Below are 14876 nucleotides of genomic sequence, written 5' to 3' on the forward strand. Positions count from 1 at the left end.
CAGTCACCAGCACACAACCATACTCAATAAAGACACACTTATACATTTTGATTTCACTGAGTAACATCAGAGCTACATGTTTGAGGTTTTGCCAGTTTATGAAACCTCCTAATTCCTCACAACCACTGAAATGTGATTCTTCACTAATAACATGGAAAAGTAAATAATTCCCACTTATTTCCATAAATCAATTACAGTATGTGTAAATCTCAATTTGATTAGATTTTCTGGGGATTGATTCCTCACATTGATGTCTGTAAACTACATGTAGGCATATGTAACCTACAGAAAACGTACAGCCTACACACTAAAAATAGAAAATGTCCTACATATTTATTCACACTATGTTTCTTCATGAATGTACTTCAGAATGGACCCCCTTGTACAGAAAAGTATGTACAGTGCAATACATGATAGAAGTTTACACACCAAAAACATTTAGGGTTCAACGTTTTTTTATAAAAAATAATCACATAATATTTCATATAAATACTTATAATTATTATATGTATGATAGCTAGTATAAATATATAGATAATTGTGCATATTTTCCATAATTTCACCCTCATTATTAATTTATAAAGTATACAGAACGGGACATATTCTGAAGGACTCCAAAAATACGTGACCCGGAAGTAGTTAGTTATTCTTGCCTGTTTTATAGCAGTGGAGAAGATTGCTTAATATTTTTGCTTTAATAGCGCTAAAAAATATATAACGTTTAAATTAAAATAAATAGTGATTGAGTGTAGAACATCCCTAGTGCATTAGATTCTCTATCAACATCCAATTTAAGGTACGTATGTTCTGTATAAGACACCAAGCTAGCCTAACAACTTTGCTAGCTAACCTAGTAACGTTAGCAGTTAGCCAGGAGGAATGGCCTGCTTCTCATGCTTTTCGAGACAGCTAACTAGCTGTCTGAAGGACACTGTCCTCACTTTGCAGAACGATATAGCCAACAGGATGGCCCTTTTGTTTCCATGTAGCTAGCTGTCTGGCCTGTATAGCTAGCTAGCTGTCAATCGCTAGACACGTCTAGAACCATTTTGGCTAACTACATCATGCTAGCTAACCGTTGTTTACTTATTTTGACTGCACCATTGACCAGCAATACTGTGATGTAAACGGTGCAAACGTTCTTACCATAGTGTTAATGTATACTGCAGGAAGGTCGGAAAATGATCAGGTAGACAGGTACAAATCTTGAGTAATATGGTACTATACTATAGTTGTAACTTATTTGTAAATTATAGTGTCATAGTTTGTGTCCCTCTGGGAGGAATACAATGATGTGTGTTTTCCTGCAGTAAAACGTAATTATATAAAGGTTGCATTGAGTTTGCCTGGCTACCCAGACTTCTTGCTCCGGCCAAACGCTACGCGCACGGACGTTCGTTTCTTGTAGCAGACGAATTTACTGCGAGCCGTCAGGCTAGCATTATGTCTGCCTGATTTGTATTTACAGTAACAACAATGACAGCCATCAAGCACGCCCTCCAGAGGGACATCTTTACGCCCAATGATGAGCGTCTCCTCAGCATCGTCAACGTCTGCAAGGCGGGGAAAAAGAAGAAGAACTGCTTCCTGTGTGCCACAGGTGTGGCATAAATGCCTTTAAAGTCTAACACAAATCAGCTATTTTCACCATCTCACCAGTGTCATGATGTAAACATTCCGGACTTGAAAACCACTGTCAGAGATTTAACATCAGAAACAGTGATTTCACTGATAAGGCTTACAGAAATGGATCCACATATCACTTTTACCCCATTATTAGACTATTATAACGGTTTGATGCTTCTACATCAGTCACCACAGAGAGGCCGGTGCAGGTGAGAGTGGTCAAAGTGAAGAAGTCAGACAAAGGGGATTTCTACAAACGGCAGATGGCCTGGGAACTGAGGGATCTGGCTGAAGTGGATGCAAAAGATGCCAGCAAGGTCAGGGAAAGAGTCATTTTTCTCAACTTCCTCTCACTGCCTGAATGTAATTTCTCATAGAACCTTGTCTCTATCTCCCTCTCTTCCTCCTAACGTGGGTATTCTTCTTTTCCTTCCTTTCCTCATATGCTTTATCCTCCTGCTAATTGTATTGATATTCACATATGGCATCTCTTCTGCTCTTGTCATTCAGGAGAATCCAGAGTTTGACCTCCATTTTGAGAAGGTGTATCGATGGGTGGCCAGCAGCACAGCTGAGAAGAATTCCTTCATCTCCTGCATTTGGAAGCTGAACCAGCGTTACCTGCGGAAGAAGGTGGAGTTTGTGAATGTCAGTTCCCAGCTGCTCGAAGGTATGACAGCTCTCTAACTATGGGGTAGGATCAAAAGCATGTATGTTTTTCTAGTGACCCTCGCTGATCCCTGTACCTTGCATCTGTGATACTTTTCTTTCTTGCCTGTTCCCAATCTCCTGAACTCAACCTGAAGTGTTTCCAGATAAATCTATTTAACCTGTGAGTTGGCCTTTGGTGTGGCTTTCTGTGGCTTAACACGTCTTTATTCTCACTCTTCTCTCTTAAACTGTCAATGGCCAGAGCTTCCTAAAGCGGAAGGTTGGTAGCACTTAACTTCTTTTCCCATTTCCTCTTCATTGTGATTTCATGGTGTTGATTCACTATTCTCATAGTAGACTCGCACATCTTTGAAAGTTGTTGCTATTGTTTGCCTTATTTGGATATTGAGTGAGTGGCTTCTGAATGGGTGTTACTAGATGTTTATTAAATATTTTAACATTTATTTAACTAGGCAAGTCAGTATGAATATTAGTATGTCCTGTTTTTGTATAGACATTTTCTATAGTGTATGCACTACCGGTCATTTTTTTTTAGAACACCTACACATTCAAGGGTTTTTCTTAATTTTTTACAATTTTCTATATTGTATGAAGTAACACATATGGAATCATGTAGTAACCAAAAAAGTGTTAAACAAATATATATTTTATATTTGAGATTCTTTAAATAACCACACTTTGCCTTGATGAAAGCTTTGCACACTCTTGGCATTCTCTCAACCAGCTTCACCTGGAATGCTTTTCCAACAGTCTTGAAGGAGTTCCCACATTTGCTGAGCACTTGTTGGCTGCTTTTCCTTCATTCTGCGGTCCAACCATCTCAATCTGATGCAGCACTCCATCACTCTCTTTCTTGGTCAAATAGCCCTTACACTGCCTGGAGGTGTGTTGGGTCATTGACCTGTTCAAATACAAATGATAGTACCACTAAGCCCAAACCAGATGGGATGGTGTATCACTTCAGAATGCTGTGGTAGCCATGCTGGTTAAGTGTGCCTTGATTTCTAAATAAATCCCTGACAGTGTCCCCAGCAAAGCACCATCACACCTCCGCCTCCATGCTTTACGGTGGGAAATATACATGCGGAGATTATCCGTTCACCCACACCGCGTCTCACAAAGACACAGTGGTTGGGACCAAAAATCTAAAATTTGGACTCCAGACCAAAGGACAAATTTCCACCGATCTAATGGCCATTAATCATGTTTCTTGGCCCAAGCAAGTCTCTTCTTATTATTGGTGTCCTTTAGTAGTGGTTTCTTTGCAGCACTTCGACCATGAAGACCTGATTCACACAGTCTCCTCTGAACAGTTGATGTTGAGATGTGTCTGTTACTTGAACTCTGTGAAGCATTTATTTGGGCTGCAATTTCTGAGTCTGGTAACTCTGATGAACTTATCCTCTGCAGCAGAGGTAACTCTGGGTCTTTCATTCCTGTGGCGGTCCTCATGAGAGCCAGTTTCATCATAGCACTTGATGCTTTTTGCGACTGCAAAATTGAAGTTTTCCGGATTGACTGACCTTCATGTCTTAACGTAATGATGGACTGTCATTTCCCTTTGCTTATTTGAGCTGTTCTTGCCATAATATGGACTTGGTCTTTTACCAAATAGGGCTATCTTCTGTATACCACCCCTACCTTGTCACAACACAACTGATTGGCACAAATACATGAAGAAGGAAAGAAATTTCACAAATGAACCTTTAACAAGGCACAACTGTTAATTGAAAAGCATTCCAGGTGACTACCTCATGAAGCTGGTTGAGTGAATGCCAGGAGTGTGCAAAGCTGTCATCAAGGCAGAGGGTGGCTATTTGAAGAATCTCAAATATAAAATATATTTTGATATGTTTAACACTTTTTTTGTTGTTGGTTAATACATGATTCCATATGTGTTCTTTTGCAGTTTTGATGTCTTTACTTTTATTCTACAATGTAAAAATAAAGAAAAACCCTTGAATGAGTGGGTGTTCTCAAACTTTTGACCGGTAGTGTGTGTTTTTGATTGTATATTTGTTCAAATGGAAGGGTGACGTTTGTTTGTGTGGATGTGTGTGTACTGTACTGTATGCGCTGTGCACAATGTTAAACCATCCTCTCCGTCCTTGGTTTAGAGTCAGTCCCCAGTGGTGAGAGCCAGAGTGTTGCCGGGGGTGACGAGGATGCTCTGGATGACTACCAAGAGCTGAATGCCCGTGAGGAGCAAGACATTGAAGGCATGATGGAGGTGTGCGAGTATGCCATCTCTAACGCAGAGGCCTTTGCTGAGAAACTCTCCAGGGAGCTACAGGTTCTGGATGGGGTAAGTAGACAGCGCCATTGAGACTTGGGTCTTCTTGAGGACAACATAGACTTGAGTTGCCTGACATGTGCAGACTACTGCCCTTTGTGATTTATGGTTGAGCACATTACAGTGTGGTTTGGCTCACTGTGATTTGATGAACAGTGTAGTTAAAGTGACCACCTCCAATAATCCCCCCAATCCCAGGCCAACATCCAGTCCATCATGGCATCTGAGAAGCAGGTGAACATCCTGATGCAGCTGCTGGACGAGGCTCTGTCGGAAGTGGACACCATCGAGGGCAAGCTGAGCAGTTATGAGGAGATGCTGCAGAGCGTCAAGGAGCAGATGGACCAGATCTCCCAGAGCAACCGCCTCATCCAGATCAGCAACACCAACAATGGCAAGCTGCTGGACGAGATCCAGTTCCTGGTGGTGAGCATTGTGGTTGATGTGGGGGGAGGTTTCCTGTTGCTGTTGGTTTGTTTGGATGAATGGTTTGCCTCTATTTGGTACGATTACAATGCAGTACCACAAGATATGGCTCGTTTTCTTTGACTTGTTGGTTTGAATTAATGAGGTGATGTTGAATGATGAGGGGCGGGCAGGTAGCATAGCGGTTAACAGCGTTGGGTCAGTAACCGAAAGGTTGCTGGTTCGAATCACCAAGACTACTAGGTGAAAAATCTTTTGAGTTGCGCTTGAGCAAAGCACTTAACTCCAATTGATGCTGTACATGGTTGATTAGAGCATCTGCTAAAGCGGTGGTTCAATGTTTTTTTTTTTTTTCAAAAGTCAGTCTGGCTTATAATAGTAGAATGCACAAGGTGCGATTTCGAAATTGGATAGTGCAGCATCAGTTCGTCTTGTCATGTTACTCATTGCAAACCTTACTTAGAGAGCTGTTTATAACTTGTCAGAAAGTTATAAAGATCAATTAGCCCATGTCAGCTAATGTTTTTTTTAGCTAGGTTTTTTAGCCCATAGATTTTGTTGTGATGTTTGAGTCACTCAGATATCACATGAATAAACATTAGACATGGCCATGTTATAGAATTGCAAGAAAATGTAGGTTCAAAACTGCAACATTTTGTGTCATGTATGAACAGTTTGTGTCATGAACAGAGCTTGTGACCATACAAATAGACATGGTGCGCTCGCACAGGGAGGATGGAGGATGTTCCCCAATGCTGGAAAGGGGGACTGAGTGAAAAAGTGTGCTAAATGACTACAATTTAAATGTAAATGATGAATACCTGTCCCTCAGAATTATATGGACTTGTCGAAGGGACACATCAGGGCCCTGCAGGATGGAGACTTGTCCTCGCCCAAAGGCATTGAGGCCTGTATCAATGCTTCTGAGGCTCTACTGCAGTGCATGAACGTGGCACTTAGACCAGGTCATGAGAAACTGATGGCTGTGAAACAGCAGCAGCACCTGTTCACTGAGCTCAGAGATACTTTTGCCCGGCGCCTCACCAATCACCTCAACAACGTGTTCGTCCACCAGGTAATCCACACAACACAGTAACACTTCACTAGTCCTCTAGGTAATTTAAACATGGTCTCAAGATTTATATTCAGATTCGTATTGAACAACATTTATGACTAGAAATGAGGCATAACAGAGTGCTGTACACATTTCTTGTTACAGTATTTGAATGTTTCCTGCCTTTGGCAGGCGGCTTTTTCTGTCCTCCTCATCCACTTCCTAGTTTAAGCTCTGTTTCCTCTGATCGTGTCACTTCCTGTCTCTATGCTGTTTCCTTCCTGTACTACTCTGGTCCTCCTGTCCTTCACTCTCTGCCTCACTCTGAACCACCCCACTCTGCTCTCTGTCCCTGTCAGTTCAACCACTTCAGTCACTTCAAAATGACCATCCCTCAGTTCTATAGGTCCTCCTGTATGTCGCTTCCAGTGAGTAGTACCCTCACAGCAACCCCATTGACCCTTCCCCTCTTACCGCTGACCTTTCCTACTTATCTACACGCCCCTGATTTCTTCACAAAATGCATTACTGACCGCATGAGTTGTGCTGCTCATGACTTCTTAGCTAACCCTCCTCTCTTTCATCTCAATGGGTCTGAACGCCTCAGAAACGTCTCAGACCTTGCTCCACCACCTCCATTGAAGGATTGACTGGGCTCCCCTTGCACTTTGCTTCCTTCCTGTGTCAGAGTGCTGCTGTGACTTTGCTGTGCTGGGGTGCCATGTCATAATACTGCTGCCTGTCTGCATGCTTGGTAGCAGCCCTAGAAGCAAGTGAATTAACCTCTTTGGGCTGAGATCCCGCTAACGGGATCGATATGACAACAGCCAGTGAAAGTGCAGGGCGCCAAATTAAAAACAACAGAAATCCCATAATTAAAATTCCTCAAACATACAAGTATTTTACACCATTTTAAAGATGCACTTCCTGTTAAACCCACCACAGTGTCCGATTTCAAAAAGGCTTTACGACGAAAGCAAACAAAACGATTATGTTAGGTGAGTGCCTAGTCACAGAGAAACAGCCATTTTTACAGCCAAAGAGAGGAGTCACGAAAAGCAGAAATAGAGAGAAATCACTAACCTTTGATGCTACATGTTACACAATACTTCATGTTACACAATACATGTATGTTTTGTTCGATAAAGTTCATATTTATATAAAAAAATCTCAGTATACATTGGCGCGTTATGTTCAGTAGTTCCAAAACATCCGGTGATTTTGCAATCAATTGACAGAAATACTCATAATAAACATTAATAAAAGATACAACTATTATGCATGAAATTATAGATACACTTCTCCTTAATGCAACTGTTGTCAGATTTCAAAAAAGCTTTACCGAAAAAGCACACCATGCAATAATCTGAGTACAGCGCTCAGGGACCAAAACAACCCAAACAGATATCCGCCATGTTGTGTAGTCAGAAATAGCATTATAAATATACACTTACCTTTGATGATCCTCATCAGAATGCACTCCCATGAATCCCAGTTCCACAATAGATGTTTGATTTGTTCGATAAAGTCCATAATTTATGTCCAAATACCTCCTTTATGTTACCGCGTTTAGCACAGTAATCCAAATTCATGACGCGCGTTCACTAGGAGCAGACGAAATGTCAAAAAATTCCATTACAGTCCGTAGAAACATGTCAAACGATGTATAGAATCAATCTTTAGGATGTTTTTAACATAAATCTTCAATAATGTTCCAACCGGAGAATTCCTTTGTCTGTAGAAATGCAATGGAACTCAAGCTAACTATCACGTGAACGCGCGTGGTCAGCTCATGGTCTCTGGCAGACCTCTGACTCATTCCCTTCTCATTCGCCCCCACTTCACAGTAGAAGCATCAAACAAGGTTCTAAAGACTGTTGACATCTAGTGGAAGCCTTAGGAAGTGCAATATGACCCCATAGACACTGTGTATGCAATTGGGAATGAGTTGAAAAACTACAAATCTCAGATTTCCCACTTCCTGTTTGGATTTTTTCTCAGGTTTTTGCCTGCAATATGAGTTCTGTTATACTCACAGACATCATTCAAACAGTTTTAGAAACTTCAGAGTGTTTTCTATCCAAATCTAATAATATGCATATATTAGCAACTGGGCCTGAGTAGCAGACAGTTTACTCTGGACACCTTATTCATCCAAGCTACTCAATACTGCCCCCAGCCATAAGTTAACTGAGAAAGGGAAAAAAGCTTGAAAATCTACAAATGCCGGGATGTTCTTGTCGATGAGGTTATTTGAATGTTGAGGTTGAATATCTGAACAGTTAATCTTATACTACCTCAGTGGTCCATCGGGCCACACAACCTGTCCCTATGAATGCAGGGGATGTCCTTAAAGGGACCAAGATGGTTCAAGAAAAAGTCTCTCCCTGCCTGTGTGTGTGTGTTTGAGAGGGTGTTTCTCTATATGAGCTGTGTTAACTACCTGTGTTCCCTACATCCAGGGCCATGACCAGAGCTCCACGCTTTCCCAACACACGGCAGAGCTGACCCTGCCTAAACACAGCCCCCTGCACAGGGACCTGCTGCGATACGCCAAGCTCATGGAGTGGCTCAAGAACACCCAGAGAGAGAAGTATGACGGCCTGTCCAGGGTGAGTGGCTTCTTCTCAAAGATCATCATCATCATCATCATCATTATTACTGCCCTTGCCCTAGCTATATTCTATTGTTATCACCATTACCACCACTACTATAACGTCTCCATCACCAGCAGCCCTACCATCATTGCTTACTGTGTCTCATAACAAGTAGACAGGTATTTTTCTCCCTCTGTTTTCAGACCTATGTTGATTACATGACCAGATTATATGAACGAGAAATCAAAGATTTCTTTGAGGTGGCGAAGATCAAAATGGCGGGCACAACCAAAGAGGGGAAGGGAAATAAGTTTGGTAAGACCTTGGCGTGTTTTTAAATGTGTGATGTTTATGTGATTGTTTGTCTTTTCTTTTCCCTATGAGAGCTTGTAGTTGCTGTGGGGTTTGTTTGTGGTGTTGTTTAGCCAATTAGGTGCTGTTTTTTTCCCCTTGGGTTTTTGCGTATGGTTTGTATTTGTGGTGTGTGTGTACTGTATTTATGTGATTTGGTTTTGAGGTAAGTGTGTGTAATTCTGTTCAATATTTGTCCATCTATACTGTTAACATCACCAGCTTTTTCTGCATGGTTCCCCTTGCGGTATTCCTGGACTATATGGTAACAGCATTCACAACTACATGTAGTTAACTGCCCTGTACTGCTTCCTGTGTCATAGCTTTCACTGCCTAGGAAAGGCCCCTGTGTGATGTCATTGTTTTGCTCATTGTTATTTCCCTATTTGTCTGTTTACTGTATGAAGAGCCTAAAATTAACCCTGCTACTCATTTTAACTGCAGAGTATGACTTCACTAATTTAGTGTTTTAAGACTAACTGGGGAGCCTAAACATTACATGGGGAATGAAATCCCTCATTTAAGTTTACCTGTAAAGTAAACTGAAATATACTGTATTTAATGCTCTAAAAACGGTCCTTTCATTTGGGAGGAATATAAGGCTCTGCTTCCTGAATTCTGAATTTCAGTCTTAGCTTTTCTCTCTAGTTAACAAAATGAGCAAAACTTTTGTTTTCAAAAAGGCTTTCTTAAGGCCAACCACAGCCTCTGCAGTGCATTTCAGTCTGTTACCTTTGACTCTCACCTCCTTAACGTGCCCCCATTCTTCATGTCATGAGCCTAACATGTCTCTGTCTCTGATGCCTGTCGTTCTAACTGGCCGCCAGCCACGCTTCCACGGAAAGAGAGTGCTCTCAAACAGGAAACGGAAAGTAAGTATCCCATACGGGTCACGCAGTGAGACCCCTGTAACCTGCCACCCACCCACACCCACCCCACCTGCTCCCCACTACTGTGTCCCTGATACTGTTGCACAGCCAGGGCCCTTCCCTCAGCCTTCCACCTAGAGTAACCCCAATCTGCCATCCATAGAACGTTCTACAGGCCACTTTTTAAAGAGCACCTAAACTAACACCGATCAGACATTTAAAAACAATGAGCATGTACATTCTGTATGGCATAGGATCCTACTCATCCAGCGAGGTTCTCTGATAATGAATGTCCAACATCCATAATAAGATATTTAATGGTCTTTATCACCGAGCACGCCTTTCAACGTTTCAATGTTGCATATGTTTTTGTCTCTCAATTGTTTTCAGCTGTTCATGTTATGTGTAATTACCGCTAAACTAACATGTTTTAAAGATGCATATTCACGTGGGCTTTGTGGCACACTTTTTTTTGAGATGCCACAAAGTTCTTTATTTTTAACAGCACAGTTGCTCTGCTTTGAAAATAAGTCCATGTGAATGCAGCTTTGGTCTCATGGGCTATAGATAGGGAAATGTTCCACAGACTAGTATTTAGCCTGTGGTTAGAACGAGCCTTCAACTGTTTCCCCTCTGGTGCCCCAGGCCTGCATGGTAGCTCTGGGAAGCTGACGGGCTCCACCTCCAGTCTGAATAAACTGGCAGTGCAGGGCTCCAGCAGCAGGCGCTCCCAGTCCTCCTCTCTGCTGGACATGGGCAACATGTCTGCCTCAGACCTGGATGTGGCCGACAGGACCAAGTTCGACAAGGTGATGCTCACAGACAGGGCCATACTACAGTCTATATATTGCACATACTACCCGTGGTTTTTTGTAGATCTCTTTATCGTTTTAGATGCACCATTTGTTTTGTGTGTTTTATTTATGTTTGATCAATTGATGTAGGTGTCTCTCTTTCTGTAGATCTTTGAGCAGGTTCTTAGTGAGCTGGAGCCTCTATGTCTAGCAGAACAAGACTTCATCAGCAAGTTCTTCAAGCTACAGCAGCACCCCACCCTGGCTCAGGTGAATTCCATGCTAGTCTGACTGGCTGAGTGTTTGCAAGTGAGATTATGAGTAACTTCTAAATGATTAACCACAGTTTTTTTGTTCTATCAGGGAGAAGTGGAGTCTGATGGAGGGGTGCCCTCCAGACAGCCCCCTCCAGGGGAACACAGACACTCAATGTCATTGACTGAGTGAGTAGCTAGCCTCTCATCTCTTACTGACATTTACTGTATGCTCTGAATGTCCATCAATAGTGCTAGGGCAGTGGTCACCAACTTTCTCTGAGTCAAGATCACTTTCTCAGTCAAAAAGTAAGCCATGATCGACTGCTCAGATTGTATTTTTTAACATGACTTAAAAAAATGTAACATTAACCTAATTATAACAGTTATGTAGGAATGAGGTTTGTGCAGTAGGCCAAATACATTATCACAGCATATTGGCTATATGCCTGTCCTTACAATATTTTTATTCTCAGACCATATCATATTTCAAAACTCCAGCTTTGATAACAAAATAGATCAGTTGGTTAGCACGTGTGAGGCACAGCTGAGTATAATTTGAAATAATTTGCAAATAATTCGCTTTTTTTATTTTACTGGACTGGTGGTACCTGCATCTGATGGTCATGGTTCTTTCAAGAACTGGGAACTCTGGAAAACAAGGAGGTAAAATCATGTCAGTGATCTTCAGGTCGGAACTCTAGAAAGATGCACAAGTTTCCTACTTGGAATTCCGAGTTGGATGACCTTTCAAAACGAGTCGGAGATGTCCTAGTTCACAGTTGTTTTGAACACATTATTAGTCTTAGCGGAGGGAGAGCGCAGCAGAGGGTTCACCTCTCACGGTTCCTCTCACGGTCCCTGTTCTCTCAATCGTTTTCTCCAGTGAGACTGACCAGAGGGGACACAGTCTTCCACCTGATGGCAAAACTCGAGTCTCACCGCATCTGCCTCATGCACAAAATAATACAAATACAGGGCTATCGATACACCTGGCTACTAATTCAGTGCAGCGCAAGTGGTAGTATGGAGAAGCATGTTTTTTGTTATGTAATAGTGTTGAATAAAAAGTGTTGTCAATGCTGAATAAAAACGTAAACATGAACTCACTCTTAAAAACAGCAGCACTTTGCTGTATTCTCTCTCTAGTCATGGCTTTTAAAATGTTACGAAATCTCATGTAGGCTAGTATCACACTTTGCTGGAAGCTGTAGGCTGTGAGCTATCCGATTGGCCAGCGCAGTAGGCACACTTGATTTAGCCACAGAGCTCCCAGAGTTTTGTATTTTCAGACAATTGAAAAGGTTCAAAATTGGGACATTTTGCCTACCCGGTGCACATGGCTTCTGAATCATGTGCACCTCCCGCCAGCAGTGAAAAAATACATTGAAAAAGGAGCGCAAGCCTTTATTGTTGGCTTTTCTTCAGAAATGTTTGGTGATCGACTAGGAATGCCTTGAAGATCACAATCAACCGGTTGGTAACCACTGTACTTGGGGCAGTAAACATGCGACAAATATGACAAGTCCAAATACCATTTTTCATGGTCCACTTCTATCCTCCTCTTCACTTTTACCATATTATGATCTTTTGTTCTGTGTCTTATCACCCGTCTGGTCCTCCTCAGGAAGGACATGGTGCGATTGATGATGAACAAGATCTTCCAGAGCATTGAGACGGAACTCAACAGCCTCATCGCCCTGGGAGACAAGATCGACAGCTTCCACTCCCTGTACATGCTGGTGAAGATGAGTCACCACGTGTGGACAGCCCAGAATGTGGACCCCACTTCCTACCTCAGCACCACCCTCGGCAATGTGCTGGTCACCGTCAAGAGAAACTTTGACAAGTGCATTGTGAGTAGAGTTCAGGTTAACAGTTGAGTCTGTTGATCTGTGTATCTAGTACTGCTACAGACTGTTGGATGTGTGTGTGAAGCTGTTCATGTTTCTCTCAGTCTGGTCAGATCAGACAGATGGAGGAGGTGAAGATCTCTAAGAAGAGCAAGGTGGGCATCCTGCCCTTTGTCACTGGGTTCGAGGAGTTTGCAGAGCTGGCTGAAACCATCTTCCGTAATGCAGAGCGCAGAGGGGATCTGGACAAGGCATATGTCAAGCTTATCAGAGCCGTCTTTATGAATGGTAGGTCTAATACTTGCCCTGTGTTGTCAGGAAGATCGAATATTATGATTGGTGACTGTTTTGTGTGTATGTTGAGTAATGTGGTTGGCTGATAGTCTGTGCTCTGATTGGTGTTTGTCTTGCTGGGCGTGTATCCAGTGGAGAAAGTGGCCAATGAGAGTCAGAAGACGCCCCGGGACGTGGTGATGATGGAGAACTTCCACCACATCTTCTCCACACAGTCCCGCCTGAAGATCTCCTGCCTTGAGACAGAGAGGCGAGAGGCCAAACACAAGTACACAGACCATCTGCAGTCCTACGTCATCAACTCCCTGGGCCAGCCCCTGGAGAAACTCAATGTAAGAGAGGGGGTTTACACTTGACAAAGCTAATGTACATTTGATTCATGTTTATATGTAACATACATGTTATATGATAACTGTAACGCATTGTGATTTCACATATTACATGGCATGCATACTTGAATGTGCAGAAATAAAAATGCACAAAGTTGATCAAGTACGCCTCTATGCTTTGCAGCACTTCTTTGAGGGAGTGGAGGCGCGTGTGGCCCAGGGGGTGCGTGAGGAGGAGGTCAGCTACCAGTTGGCTTTCAATAAACAGGAGCTGCGTAAAGTTATCAAGGAGTACCCCGGCAAGGAGGTGAAGAAGGGCCTGGACAACCTGTACAAGAAGGTGGATAAGCACTTGTGTGAGGAGGAGAGCCTGTTACAGGTTAGTGATAGAGAAACTGGAAGTTTGCAGTGTGTCTATTATAGATTATTATAATGATCATTTATTGTATTGATCTATTATAGATCTGTAGATATGTTATCTTAACAGCTGGTAGTTTCACTAGTTTCACTTAACAGCTGGTAGTTTCAGTGGTTGATCCTGGTCTTGTTTTTTTGTTGTTGTGTACTTTTCCATTTCTCCAATAGGTGGTGTGGCACTCCATGCAGGATGAGTTCATTCGTCAGTACAAACACTTTGAAGGCTTGATTGGCCGTTGCTACCCTGGGTCTGGTATCACCATGGAGTTTACCATTGGAGACATGTTGGAGTACTTCTCAAGCATTGCCCAGTCCCATTAATTACAAACATATGCTCTCATTGCTCATATGTCCCATTATAACTTTACACATGCTCTCTATTGCTTCATAGTGCCACACACAGAAGAAACACTATTTACTGAAACCAATCCATCATTGCTGTGTGGCCAATACGAAGTACATTAATTGAAATTGAATAAATGGCACTTGAAATTGTCTGCAGTACTGGTATGGATGGGAATGAATTAACAGTTGTAAAAAGTTTTGTGTGTAGCAGGCACAAAAGCCTAGCCGACTAGGTGAAAATCTGCCGTTGTGCCCTTGAGCAAGGCACTTAACCCTAATTGCTCCTGTAAGTTGCTCTGGATAAAAGCATCTGCTAAATGACTCCTATGTAAATGTGTGTGAGTGAATGAGTGAGTGAGATCTTATTTGCACAGAGATCACAATGTTACTGATTTCTTCTGTAAGTGATTTTCCTTTGTTATAACGCACATTGTCTCTGTACATGATAAACTCTTCAAAATTATGATGTTGTGGGCCAAATACATGTTAGCTTGTTTGACACTACTCAAAATCTAAAGCCCCCTTCATCACACTGATGTCTTGAACTTTGTATAGTCACATAATGTCAGTCTTCTACTGGAATATTTTTGTGTGATTGCAAACTTTTCAACAGAATGCCATATTGCCAAATAAATGTTAAAATGTCAAATTTTTCATGGATTTGTTTAATATTTCTATTTTATAGTTGGCATTAGATTAGAA

General features: G+C 42.1%; 1 protein-coding gene across 12 annotated transcripts; it reads left to right on the top strand.

Moving 5' to 3' along the window:
* Positions 1-608: 608 nt before the first annotated feature.
* Positions 609-14823, top strand: LOC139406704 (exocyst complex component 1). Of its 12 annotated transcripts, none has more exons than XM_071149631.1 (20): positions 630-796; positions 1469-1600; positions 1813-1943; positions 2137-2296; positions 2540-2557; positions 4416-4603; positions 4790-5017; positions 5850-6092; positions 6431-6499; positions 8534-8683; positions 8872-8983; positions 9847-9891; positions 10534-10697; positions 10851-10952; positions 11046-11125; positions 12564-12792; positions 12894-13077; positions 13216-13415; positions 13597-13791; positions 13998-14823. In XM_071149631.1, exons 2-20 carry the CDS (start codon positions 1477-1479, stop codon positions 14148-14150), a joined length of 2775 nt encoding a protein of 924 aa, XP_071005732.1. In that variant the 5' UTR covers positions 630-796; positions 1469-1476; the 3' UTR covers positions 14151-14823. The 12 variants fall into 12 exon arrangements, with proteins under 12 accessions (XP_071005740.1, XP_071005743.1, XP_071005737.1 ...); XM_071149632.1 differs by having other exon boundaries at positions 646-796; positions 1435-1600; XM_071149635.1 differs by lacking the exon at positions 9847-9891.
* The last annotated feature ends 53 nt before the right edge of the window (positions 14824-14876 follow it).

The sequence above is a fragment of the Oncorhynchus clarkii genome, chromosome 4 (assembly GCF_045791955.1).
Source record: "Oncorhynchus clarkii lewisi isolate Uvic-CL-2024 chromosome 4, UVic_Ocla_1.0, whole genome shotgun sequence".
NCBI classification, from domain to species: Eukaryota; Metazoa; Chordata; class Actinopteri; order Salmoniformes; family Salmonidae; genus Oncorhynchus; species Oncorhynchus clarkii.

Excerpts from the sequence above, each read along its gene's own strand:
- LOC139406704 (XM_071149631.1), top strand. The coding sequence starts at position 1,477 with ATGACAGCCATCAAGCACGCCCTCCAGAGGGACATCTTTACGCCCAAT. Across the intron at positions 8,684-8,871 it reads AGTATGACGGCCTGTCCAGG|ACCTATGTTGATTACATGAC; the intron begins GTGAGTGGCTTC and ends CTCTGTTTTCAG. Across the intron at positions 8,984-9,846 it reads GGGGAAGGGAAATAAGTTTG|CCACGCTTCCACGGAAAGAG; the intron begins GTAAGACCTTGG and ends ACTGGCCGCCAG.